A 12,449-nucleotide genomic window follows, 5' to 3' on the forward strand; every position below is an offset into this window, starting at 1 on the left:
CTCGGTCCAGGCCTCCTCTCTCACTATCCAAGTCCATCCAAGTTTTCGGACCCTGGGGGGCAACAATCAGGCCCACCCACCTCAACAGGGGCAGATTCTTCAATCTGTGCCCAGTTCACACACACCTGTTTCCGCTGGTCGCACAGTTAAAGAGAATCTGCCTTATGGTAACAGATAGACCACCTCCTCTCTGCCCCTCCCCGGCACCTCTCTTCAGCGGCATCTGCGCAGGAACTGCTGGGAAGACGGAGGCCTGCCTTCTCAGTTCAGCCACATGTGCCCTCATATGCAAATCTTCCATCAGCAACAGGACAGAGGCCACACGTGGACCCAGGCAGACACCTGTGCTCCCCAGTCCATCACACACTGCCCCGCCTGTGTGCTGCCAAATGCTGGTGCCCAGGCCGGAGCTCCAGCAGGACCCGAACTGGGACCTAAAGCTGGTTTGCATAGGCACTTGGCAATTTTTGGTAGGGAGGTGGATAAAAAAGTAGATGGATGTGAGAAGAATGAAAGTTTCATTTGATAGACTAATTAGAGATCTGAAGTGATTTTACCTTTATTTCCTTCACTTTAAGCCAATCATGAAATTTCACAGTGATTTCTGGGGTGGGGGTAGAAGGAAGGCGGTGTTAAGAATCATCGGGGCTGTGGCCCAGTCAGCCCGCGGAGGTGCAGGCAGGGTGGGCCCTCACTGGGGCAGCTGGAGGAGCACAGACTGCCCCGCTGGCAGGTAGGTGATGTTCCGAGAACGTGAGAGCTGGTATGCGATGTCCTCCGCGGCTTCCAGCTTGCGCAGCTCGATCAGGCCATCCCCTGCAGTGGCCAGTGAGTTGGCAATCAGCTCAGCCGCCTTGGAGTCACCCTCAGCAGAGATGATGGCTGCCTTTTTTTGCTGCTCAGCCTAAAAGAATGGAGGTGGAGACAGACTAAGATCAAACCTCAGGGCACCGCATGTCAGGCTACAACCAAAGGCCCTTCACCAGAAAGCCACCTTCCCAGGCTCCTGGAGGAACTTGGGGAGTTTACCTCCTCCTGATGGCGGGGGGAGGCACAGCACACAGCCCACCAGTCCTCCCCTTCCCTTTCATGCTCACTCGTCACGGGAGAGATACATTTCTGTTGGTTGCATGAATATTTGTCTTATTTCAAAGTCCTCGTTAATATTAATTGCAATCTAGCTTAACAACTCTACTCTGAGCCAGGAGGATCCAAGACCAAGGAAAACAGAAGCAAAAGAAAAATGGAATCAACCCTCAAGGCTCATCTTTCCTTCTAGCCCCAAGTCTAAAGGACTTCATCAAAGCCAGGACAGGGCCAGGTGTGGTGGCTCATGCCTGTAATCCTGGCACTTTGGGAGGCGGAGGCAGGAGGATCACTTGAGCCAGGAGGTCAAGGCTGCAGTGAGCTATGATCATGCCATTGCATTCCAGCCTGGGCCACAGAGGGAGACGCTGTCACAAACAAAAAACCTCAGGATGGCTAAGGAAGAGCAGCATGCACTTGTGACTGTTCCTAGAGCTGCCTGTGGGCTAGGCTAATTCCTGACCAGAATCCAGGCACCCACAGTGAGACCTCCTAGGCCTGCCCTACCAATATTAAGAGGAAGACAGTTCTCTGAAATGTGTGACCTTCAGGAGTGTGAGGAAGAGGACAGTATTAAGCCTCCCTGAAATTACATACAATTTTGAAATGGCTGGGCCCTGCGTCTATTTGCTTAACAAACATTTACTGTATACCTACTATCGCCAGGCACTATACTAGACTTATTATAATCTCTGAAGTTATGGAAGATACAAAGCAACGCAAGTCCCCGCCCACACAGTGTTTTCATTCTCCAAAATTAAATCTATTCCTCTTTTCCCATTTTATTTCTTGCTGCCCCCATCTCCCCACCAATTAGGGATACTGGTGGTGGGAAGAGGGGGACAACAATAAACACGTCTTTGCAAATACCAGAAAGACCAGGCTGCTACGCAAATACACTGTGTCCCATCGCATTCTTTGACACATCTGGATGGATTTAGCACTAGAAAAAAATCTAGTGACGAAAGCACATCTGGTGCAACGTTTGATCTTTTTTGCTGTCAGCTTTCACTATGTAACTATGGTTAAAAATGACTTCTCAGTGAAGCTGAAAATACTCCAGGAGAAACATTTTCATGTGTAAGAGAGTGTTTTTGATGTCAGAGAAGTGGAAGAAAAATTACCCTTCGGTGATTTCGGAACATAACTCCACATATCCTTGACTAGCCCCCGAAGACTCTGGAACCAATTGCAGAAGTACAATTCCTTCAAGCCCCTTCCGATTATCCCGGAAGAAGGGATGACAGATGATGAATTTCCAGGCCACCCAGCAAATGGGGAAGCTGAGTGCAGGAGAAAGGGGAGAGAGGCTCCTGCCATCTGGTTGAATGCTCACCTTTTCCACCACAAATCTGGCCCTCTCTGCTTCCTGCTGAGCCACCTGTTTGGCTTCCACCGCTTCTGTGAACTCCTTCCCGAAGGTCAGATGTGTCTAAGGGGAGTGAGAGAGCACAAGATGAGGCAGTGTGATTGCTTAGACAGCACTGCTGGGACGCCTCCACGGCCGCTGGAAGGAAGAGGCCAGCAATGGCTCTAGCAGCTGGAGGCATCTGTGAGGCCAGAACATTCTTCCACCTCTGTATCTGTATCCAAACTGAGTTTACACCCAGCATCTATGGCTGCCCAACTGCTCCTGTACATTACTCTGTCACTCTCAGTGCAGCGAGTGACCTCATGTAGCAAATGGCGCCTGGGGCTTTTGATGGGGCCCACAGGCACCAGAAGGTATCTATTCAATCGACCACCTCCCCAGAGGAGAACTGTGGGTTCTAAGACCCCCGCCACTGACTAGTGCTCTTCCAAGGGCCTTTGATGCCTTGTTCAAAGCCCAAGGAAGGCCAGATGCAAAACGGGGCCTCTGAGAGTGAGGGAGGCTGCTGGTTCCCAGGGATCCAAGAGCCTGATGCTCTCTGCTTATGGATTAACCAGTCCACTTCTTCCCACAGCAGCTCCACCACTGAACAGGAAGAGGACGAGGGGTGGTGGAACGCAAATCATGCTATTCCCAATGTGAATGGTTCTGTTAAAGGGTTTAAAACAAAGAGAAAGCAGGTAAAGTCATTGGTTGGGCTGAGGGTTTAGAAGTCTGATGATCCATAGACCTTCCCTAATCATGTCAGGTCTGACGTGACTGTCCCTAACCATAGCACAAACAATGGGAAGGGACCTCAGCATTCCTAATGCCCAGCCTAGAGCAATTTACTTATTCATCCTACTTTTTATTGAAAAAGAATCAAGAGGAGAGCATTGGTTTTGCCATCAGATTCTAGTTGTTTCACTTCCTCCGCTCTCCCAGCCTCCGCTTTTAAAAAAGCAGCCCCGAACTGCTCCTGATGAGTAAATCCTGGTCTCATTCTCTCCCAGAATGTTTAAGCTCCGAACTCTAACTGCAGCTGTTGTACTTCGCCTGATCCATTTCTAGTCTCTCAGTCAAAGTTTGGGTAAGAAAATCTGATCCTGAGAAATGAAAAATGAAATGTGTAATTAAGGAATAAAATTTATTTCTAAAAGGGCCAGCTGAGGGCAGCGAATTCCCCATGAAACCTAATTTTCTTCTCACACCTCTTAGACAGGGCTTCCTGTGGTCAGCCCACATTTCCCCAGAATGGAGTATGTGGTTAAAGTCTAGTAAAATGCCAACTTTTCCCTTAGGTTTTTACGCAGCATTTTCTCACAGCCAAGGTGTTCAGGTTCGTGGTAATTACCAGGGGAGGGCCTGCAGAACGGCTGCAGCCTGGCCTCTTGCCAGCAGAGGGAGCCCCAAACCCCCGCGGGTTCCAGCAGGCGGAGCAAGGTGGAGCAGTGTCCCGGGGTTAGCACTGGGTGTTGTCCAGTGGCTGTTTAAACAGCTGCACAGATGCTGGGGGAAGCGGTGCCTTTCCCTAGCGATGCACGGGAGAACTGAACAGGAAGCACTTTACCTCACTGCCCGAACAAATCACTCCAAATGATTTTTCCCAGAGAATCTAGAAACACGACCCTTCCCCTCACCCTCCTCAACCTGAAACGCTATCCTGCCTGTATTGCTTTCTGTCTGAGTTATGACATCCAATGTCACATAAACTCACAAGCTATAGTGTCTCAAGAGGATAGCTTACGCCTCAGAGATGTCCCTTGCCCCCTATACCAGGCCTGGGGGAATCGAACCATTCGTTTACACTCTATCACCTTTCACTAGGGTTCCTAGAACTTACATCACTGAGCTTCAGACCGTAAGTGTTAGGAAACTCCCAGGGGTCAGGCTGGGAGGTCTGTGCTAGGGATAAAGACTACCCGAGCTGTTCTCTGGTCTCTACCAGACAATTTCTGCCTGTGTTAAACAGGGTTAACAAGGCATCACTTTCTGGGTAACACAGTTTGGAGAACGTAAAACATTTAGTGGTTAGGGACTATCTGGATACAACCAAAGGTCATAAGAAAAATGTGTGTGGCAGGGGGAAGGCAAAAGAACCCTCAACTGAAAAACCCACAGAGACTGCCTCGCCTCAACATGTTTCTGTGTTTTCAAGTCTCACATCTAGCAAAACAGAAGCAGGGACCTAATAGCGTCTGCCCAGAAATGGAGCCAGGCACCTAACGAGAACTGCAGCCCCTTCCCCTTGGTCTCCCGAAGGATCTTACCAAGGACACGTCATCCAGGATGAGCCCAAAGGTGGCTGCTCGCTCTGTAAGATCGTCGCTCACCTGCCTGGAGACCAGCTCCCTCTGGGTGATTAGTTCTCCAGCATCAAAGCGAGCCTGGTTTCAAAGGGAGGAGCAGAAGGGCAGGTCAGGTTAATGAGGAAGCAGAAAAGGAACCAGGAAACTGCAGCCACATCCCAACCAACCCACTGCCAAGCGCTTCCTGCCACCCGGCACCCTTCTGGGGAGGTGCTCTGGGCTTGAGGCTAAGGGACCCTGTTCACTCACCACCACTGACTTGAGGATCTCGGTTGTGATGGATGGCAGCACACGCTCATCATAGTCCTCTCCGATGCTGGTGAAGATGCGAGGAAGCTGGCTAGCGACGGGCCGGAAGAGGATGCGCAGTGTGATGTTGACATTCTGTAAATCTTAGGGTAGGGGACAAACACTGGAGTTAAAAATAAAAACCACTGTAGGAAAACAAGTGCTTTTTTTTTTTTTTTTTTTTTTTTCCTTTTTTTGAGACGGAGTTTTGCTCTTGTTGCCCAGGCCGGAGTACAATGGGACGATCTCGGCTCACAGAAACCTCCACCTCAGGTTCAAGCGATTCTCCTGCCTCAGCCTCCCAAGTAGCTGCGATTTCAGGCACACACCACCATGCCCAGTTAATTTTGTATTTTTAGTAGAGATGGGGTGTCACCATGTCAGGCTGGTCTCAAACTCCTGACCTCAGGTGATCCACCTGCTTCAGCCTCCCAAAGTGCTGGGATTACAGGTGTGAGCTACCGTGCCTAGCCACAGGTGGTCTTTTATATGACCTCTCCTACTCCAATTTGCTACAATTTTTATGTATGTATTTTGAGACAGGGTCACATGTTGCCCAGGTTGAAGTGCAGTGGCAAGATCGAGGCTCACTGTAGCCGCCTTGACCTCCTGGGCTCAACTGATCCTCCCACCTACACCTTCCAAGTAGTTGGGACTACACAGGCACATACCACCACACCCAGTAATCTTTGTACTTTTTGTAGAGCTGGAGTTTCGCCATGTTTCCCAGGCTGGTCTCAAACTCCTGGGCTCAAGTGATCCACCTGCCTCAGCCTCCCACAATGCTAGAATTATAGGTGTGAGCCATTATGCCTGGTAATTTTTATTTTTTATTTTTAGAGACAAGGTCTTGCTATGTGGCCCAGGCTAGACTCAAGTTCCTGGGCTTAAGCATTTCTCCTGCCTCAGCCTCTTGAGTAGCTGACACGCACCACTGTGCCTGGCTCCAAATTGGCTACAATTTATAAGCAAATCTGCTGATTATAAGATCCTAGAGGGCAAGGAATAGGTACGCCTGGTTTCCTTGGCAGAGAACCCAACAGAGCATCACAAAGAGTTTATCATTTCTTAGAACATTCAGTGATAGCAGCTTGTTGGTATCCCCTGAATGCCCTCAGATACACGTAATTCAGATTATATGTCTACCAGGCGCCATGTAACGCTTGCAACACTGAACATTTTAAGACAATAGACAGGCCAATGCTAAGAATTGTAGGGTGAGGCCTTTCCAGGCTCTGGTGATTGTGGCCAAGTCAGGAGTCAGCCTTGGAGAGGTTAGTTTGGGTCTGGTGGAAACCGTGTTAGACGAGTAGTCCAAAGATCCAGGCTATTTACTAATGATGTGGCCTCTCTAAGCCTTAGCCAACCTGAGCTTATTTCCTTGTCTGTGAGAATGGGGACAATTTCATTTGCTTTCTGGGCCTTGAGGAAATGTCAGGGAAAACTGAAGGAAAAAACAGTCATAAAAGCACTCTGTCAAATGTGTAACACATATAAGAGGTTAATAGACCCATCTATGTTCTGCTTCTCATTACTTGGGCCAGTTAAAGGATCCAGGGAGAGAATTATACCTTCCCCTGGACAATTCAGGCCTGCAAGGAGCCAAAGCACTGTCATGGCTTGCTTACAGACGTCAACAATATAGACCAAGCGCCCATGAGACAGAGCCCTGAACTGCGCACCAAGAGAGGTGGGCAATGTATTAATACCGACAACTCCCTGATCTCTGGAAGCTCCTATCAATAGTTTTAGAAATAGGTACATAATGTATCCTGAAAACAACTGCAAAACAGTACAGAAAGAAATCCCAAAGAGGTGGGAAGTTTAGAAGCAGGCTTTTTTTTTTTCTGAGACAGAATCTCACTCTGTTGCCCAGGCTGCAGTAAAGTGGCACGATCTCAGTTCACTGCAACCTCCATTCCCCAGGTTCAAGCGATTCTCCTGCCTCAGCCTCCTGAGTAGCTGGGATTACAGGCACCCCCCACCACCGGCTAATTTTTGTATTTTTAGGTGAGACAGCGTTTCACCATATTGGCCAGGCTGGTCTCGAACTCCTGATCTCAGGTGCTCCACCTGCCTCGGCCTCCCAAAGTGCTGGGATTACAGGCATGAGCCACTGCACCTGGCCATAAGTGGATATTTCTAAGATTCCATATCGAACTCTCCAGGGCAAGTAGTCTAGTCATTCCTGTGATGTACAGTCCAAACTCTTTTGGATCCTGGTATCCCACACATGCTCCAGCAACACAAAAGAGCAGAGCACCTCTTCCACACTCCCTACTTTGCCTGAACCACAGGCAAGACTCACCTTTGCTACCAGTGATGACTGGCACATTACGTGGTCGAGAACGGCAGTCAAAGATAATTGGTTTCTGTACCCATGGGATGAGAAAGTGAGTCCCTTCCCCTACCACAATGTCCTGTACTCCACGGAACCGGTCAAAGATGACAGCTCTGTGCCCAGCATCCACTAGGAAGAAAGGATAATGACATGTCATAAAAATCTTCTCATCCTTTAAACAAAAGGATCATGTCTTTGAAAGAGCCCTGGTGCTTTCTGTTCACTTATTAAGTCTCCCCTCTTCTCTCTGTCTTCCCCAACTCCTGGTCTCTAGAGACTTCTAAATAGCTACAAAACTAAGCAATCACTTCCTGTTCCACATGTCAGGAAATAGGATCTGTTCCTTAGCATCCTTTCTCCTTGAGGGAACTGGCTGTTGATTTTCTGAATGACCATTCTATCCCTGAACTCCCACCAACATATTTCCAGGAATCACCTACCAAAACTTCTAAAACTTACTGAGGTCTTCCCAGTTACCACATATCCAAGGGGCTCCAATTTAACCTAGTGCTCCCAGAAGAAGCACCCTCATTATGGGAATCCTACATTTAGGAGGTCCCACTCTTTCTTCCTAATAGCTCTATTTCCTCTAAAGTTTTAAGGGGTTATAGAGCTGTCTTGGCAGAGAGAGAAATTTATGATGGCAATTACTGTCTAGTGGCAGGTGTGGCCAAAAGGATCACAGAACTGCTAAGATGTGTCATATAAGCCAAGCAGGCTTTTCTAATCAGCTGCCTCTCTGAACTTTATCACTGGTCCAAATCTTCACTCTGAAAGTAAAGCTCCTCTTGTCAGCCAGCCACACACCAGATGGGTCAATCTACTGCTGCTTTGCAGCATGTGAAAGTGTTAGAATGTCAGAGTTAAAGGGGGTCCTACAGATACAGTCAGGTCAAATCCATTGCTTGACCAATGAGGAAGCTTCCACAGTAAAGTGAAAGAAAACCCAGCTTAATCCCCCTCCTACACTGTTAAAAGCTGGGCAGTGCATCTCAAAGATATTTCTTCTGAAACTATCCAAATTCCGCAGAGTAAAAGCTCCTGTTCTGGACAAGGTCGCCCAAACAGATCTGCAGCCTTTGCTGTTATTCCACATGCAAGAAGAGGAGAACAAATGAGATCTCCATTTCAGATAGCCAGGGCAATCCAGACACTGCGCAGCAGCATTTGGGTGGTGCGGCTTCACTTCACCTTGACAGGAGCCACTGGACACACCCAACTAGGAAGTGGGCTGGGAGGCTCTTTTTGAATAAAGGCTCTGAGAGAACCTATGACTGAAAGGTCAGGGGCTCTGGTAACAGTGCAGTCCTAGGGTATGAAATGGCAAGAGATGAGCCCTCTTGGCCACAAACATATTCACCAACAGCAGCTACCATCAAGAGTGTCACATGGGCTCTGCAGACCAACAGAAATCTCCCGGGAAAGTGCAGTGACCCACTGTCCCTCCATGCCTCACCATTATATAAGGCAGAGTTCACCACGCCTCCTGCAACAGCTAAGGCCAGGCCAAACTTGCCAATGGACTCAAACACTTTGGCAGCCATGTTTTCTTCTGCTGGACCCTCTCACACCTAAGGGGATAAAAACAAAATACAATCAAACTTGATGCCAAATCCTCAGAGAAGGCCCTCTCTGACACACAACAGTCACTTTTCAACCAGGCTATTTATTTCCCCATTCCTGAAAGTGCTAAATCATCCATTGAAGGATACCTAATAATGCTTTGTAGCTTGTAAAGTGTACTATCAATTCTTCTGCTTTCCCCCCCACCCCCCCGTTTCTTTTCTTTCTTTTTTCTTGAGACAGGGTCTTGCTCTGTCACCCAGGCTGGAGTGCAGTGGCACAATCTCAGCTCACTGAAGCCTCGACCTCCCAGGCTCAATCTTCTCACCTCAGCCTCCCAAGTAGCAGGGTCCACAGAAGTGTTAAATTAGCTAGCCACCACGCCCAGCTAATTTTGTTCATTTTTTTGCAGAGATGGGGTCTCACTACATTGCCCTAGGTGGTCTTGAACTCCTGAGCTCAAGTGTCCCCCTTGCCTCAGCCTCCCAAGTGTTGGGATTACAGGCATGAGCCACCACACCTGGCTGATTTCTCTTTTTTTCCTCAACCATTTAAAGTAAGGTGTCTGGGACACTTGGTTCAATAATGAAAACAATGCATGGGCTTGAAATCCATAGAGAATTTAGCACCATACTAAACCACCCTCTCATTTCCTGGACAAGTAGGCCCCCAAAAAGAGGCTGTGTGGTTGGATTGCTGCAATTACGGTTTGAAAAAATAACTCGAAAAATGTGCTACATGTTGATGCCAACCAAAAAAGTAACCATTACAGCTAACACTTATATCAGGTAGCCTAATAAAAGAAATTTATTTACTTCTCACAGTTACCCTATGAAGCATATTACTACAGAGGAAACAGAGGCACACAGAGAGGTTACATGAGAAGCCGAGATTGCAGTTATTAAGTGGTAGAACCAGAATTAGAACCCAGAAGTCTAATGCTAGCAGACACAGCTTTCCCCCTCACCATACTGCTTCTCAACATTGTGTATCAGGAACGACCTGCTTCTTATGGAAGCAGGAGCTGGATGACATCCTGGGGCCAAGATAACTTAAGAACCCATTTGGGAGAAAGGCTCTAACTAGTTGCACAGGGACAAAGAGTTCTGGAATAACTGGGAGGGTGGGGCTGAGGCGGGGTGGGCATAAGCACAGTTGACCTAACTAGAAATCACTCTAGCATCTAACTTTCTAACGCTCCGCCCCACCGTCGTTGCCCGCTCCAGCCTCAAATCCTCCCTCCCTACTTCCCAGACCTCAACTCCTGAGACTACCTTTATCTCGTCCAGTGCATTTAAATCTTCCTTCTCCGAGGCTGGGACACCTGGCCCTTTCCATTTCTAATGGCTTCTGGATTATTCCTCACCCTGCCCCCATGGACACCTCCCTTACTCTAAGCAACCCCGGGCTCGTCCCGGGCTCAGCCCCTTCTCCCCTCCCTCACAAGTCGGACTCACGCACGCACTCTCCTCGCCCAAAGTGCGCATCATGGAGCACAGGATTGCAGAGACGCCCAGAGACTGGCCTTTGCCGCCCCCTCCATTCTCACCTGCTTCCACTCTGACCTCCACATGAATTCCCCAACCACGCATACTGCGCATGCGCTCCTCTGCCTCGCCCGCTTTCCAAGATCCAGGCTTCCTATTGGTGGGGACGAGAGCTGTGAGTTCTGGGAAGGGTGGCTTAGAACCTCACCATGGTTCCACGGCTCTTAACAGATGAACTACAACTTCCAAAAGGCTATGCAGCGGCGGGCCCGCGAAGAAAAGCGTTTTTTCTTTGGTGATCACCGCGACGATGTTGCCGCAAAGCCTTTTGGGAGCTGTAGTTTCCTGGGGGCTAAATGCACGTGCCTATCCTGTATAGCGGCTAAGACTGAGGCAAGGTGAGCCTTAGGGCTCCGGGAAAGAGGAGGTGGGCGTCCAGTTGGTGGCAAAAATGAGTAGGGGCAAGTTTATGACTGATGAAAGAGGACAGGCAGAACTCTGGGGGAAGTCATGGTGAAATCAGCGGCGGGCTGAGACCCTTTGGGGGAAACGAAGGGCCGTCTTCCTTCCAAAGCCCTGTCTGCAAACGAAGAGTTGTGAGACACTGATTACCAGACCCAGAGAGAACCATCTGTGCTGAAACACTGAGACCAACCGAGAGGAAGGAATTCATTCAGGGTCATGCACCGAGTGAGAAAAGGGGCTCGGCTTGGAATCCAGGTCCCCTGAACATGATTTTAAAGAAACGTTTTATTTGGAAAAGTTGCAAGAATAGCGCAAAAGAACGCACGTTTAACTTTGGCTCAGATTCACCTATTGTTAACAATGTGCTTCATTTGTTTTATCATTGGTTTCTTACCTCTCCCTTCCTCCTCCCGGCCGCCGCTCCGCCGCCCCACCTCCGTGTGCTGCTTTGTTTATTTTCTTGTTTTTGTTTTGTTTTGCTTTTTTGTTTGTTTTTGAGATGGAGTTTCGCTCTTGTTGCCCAGGCTGGAGTGCAGTGGCGCGATCTCGGCTCACGCAACCTCCGCCTCCCGGGTTCAAGCGATTCTCCTGCCTCACCCTCCCGAGTAGCTGGGATTACAGGCATGCGCCACCACGCTCGGCTAATTCTTGTATTTTTAGTACAGACGAGGTTTCTCCGTGTTGGGCAGGCTGGTCTCGAACTCCCAACCTAGGTGATCCACCCGCCTCGGCCTCCCAAAGTGGTGGGATTACAGGCGTGAGCCACCGCGCTCAGCTCTCATTCTAGTTTTTACCTCCATAAGATCAACTCTTTTAGCCCCCACATAGGAATAAGAACCTGACGGCTGGGCGTGGTGGTCATGCTTGTAATCCCAGCACTTCAGGAGGCCAAGGCCAGAGGATTGCTTTAGCCTAGGAGTTTGAGACTAGCCTGGGCAACAAAGTGAGACCCTATCTCTACAAAAAAATAAAAATAAAAAGTAGCTGGATGTGGTGGCATGTACCTGTAGTTCCACCTATTCGGGAGCCAAGGTGGTAGGATTACTTGAGCCTGGAAGGTCAAGGCTGCAGTGAGCTGTGACTGTGCCACTGCACTGCAGCCTGGGTGACAGAGCGAGACTTTGTCTCAAAAAAAGAAAAAAAAAGTATGGTCATTTTAACAATATTAATTATTCAATCCACCAATCCATGAACACGAGATGTCTTTGCATTTGTTTGTGTCCTCTCCAGTTTCTTTCATCAGTTTTGTAGTTTTTATTGTAGAGGTCTTTTTCCTCCGTTTTTGTATATTGATTTTGTATTCTGCAACTTTACTGAATTTATCAGTTCTAAGAGATTTTTGGTGAAATCTTTAGATTTTTCTATATGTGAGGTATCATGTCATCTTCAAAGGGGGACAATTTGCCTTTTTTTTTTTTTTTTTTAAGACTACTCAAGTGCAGTAGTGAGAAGTGGGGAAAGAGCAGAACAAGGAGTTCAATCCGTAACTTACTGTGAGATTGAGATAACTCACTACCTTCACACTGGTCTGACTGACTTCCTTTTTTCCAGTTTGGATG

General features: G+C 48.5%; 1 protein-coding gene across 3 annotated transcripts; it reads right to left on the minus strand.

Moving 5' to 3' along the window:
* Positions 1–531: 531 nt before the first annotated feature.
* On the minus strand, positions 532–10,596 carry PHB1 (prohibitin 1). 3 transcript variants are annotated; one of them, XM_008013060.3, is made up of 7 exons: positions 10,488–10,596; positions 8,832–8,946; positions 7,343–7,504; positions 4,996–5,138; positions 4,708–4,824; positions 2,423–2,518; positions 532–904 (listed from the first exon to the last, which is right to left on the minus strand). In XM_008013060.3, the coding sequence occupies exons 2-7, from the start codon at positions 8,917–8,919 to the stop codon at positions 692–694; spliced, it is 819 nt and encodes a 272-aa protein (XP_008011251.1). In that variant the 5' UTR covers positions 8,920–8,946; positions 10,488–10,596; the 3' UTR covers positions 532–691. The 3 variants fall into 3 exon arrangements, with proteins under 3 accessions (XP_008011251.1, XP_037849734.1, XP_008011252.1); XM_037993806.2 differs by having other exon boundaries at positions 10,404–10,515; XM_008013061.3 differs by having other exon boundaries at positions 10,398–10,498.
* Between the last annotated feature and the right edge of the window lie 1,853 nt (positions 10,597–12,449).

The sequence above is a fragment of the Chlorocebus sabaeus genome, chromosome 16, assembly GCF_047675955.1.
Source record: "Chlorocebus sabaeus isolate Y175 chromosome 16, mChlSab1.0.hap1, whole genome shotgun sequence".
NCBI classification, from domain to species: Eukaryota; Metazoa; Chordata; class Mammalia; order Primates; family Cercopithecidae; genus Chlorocebus; species Chlorocebus sabaeus.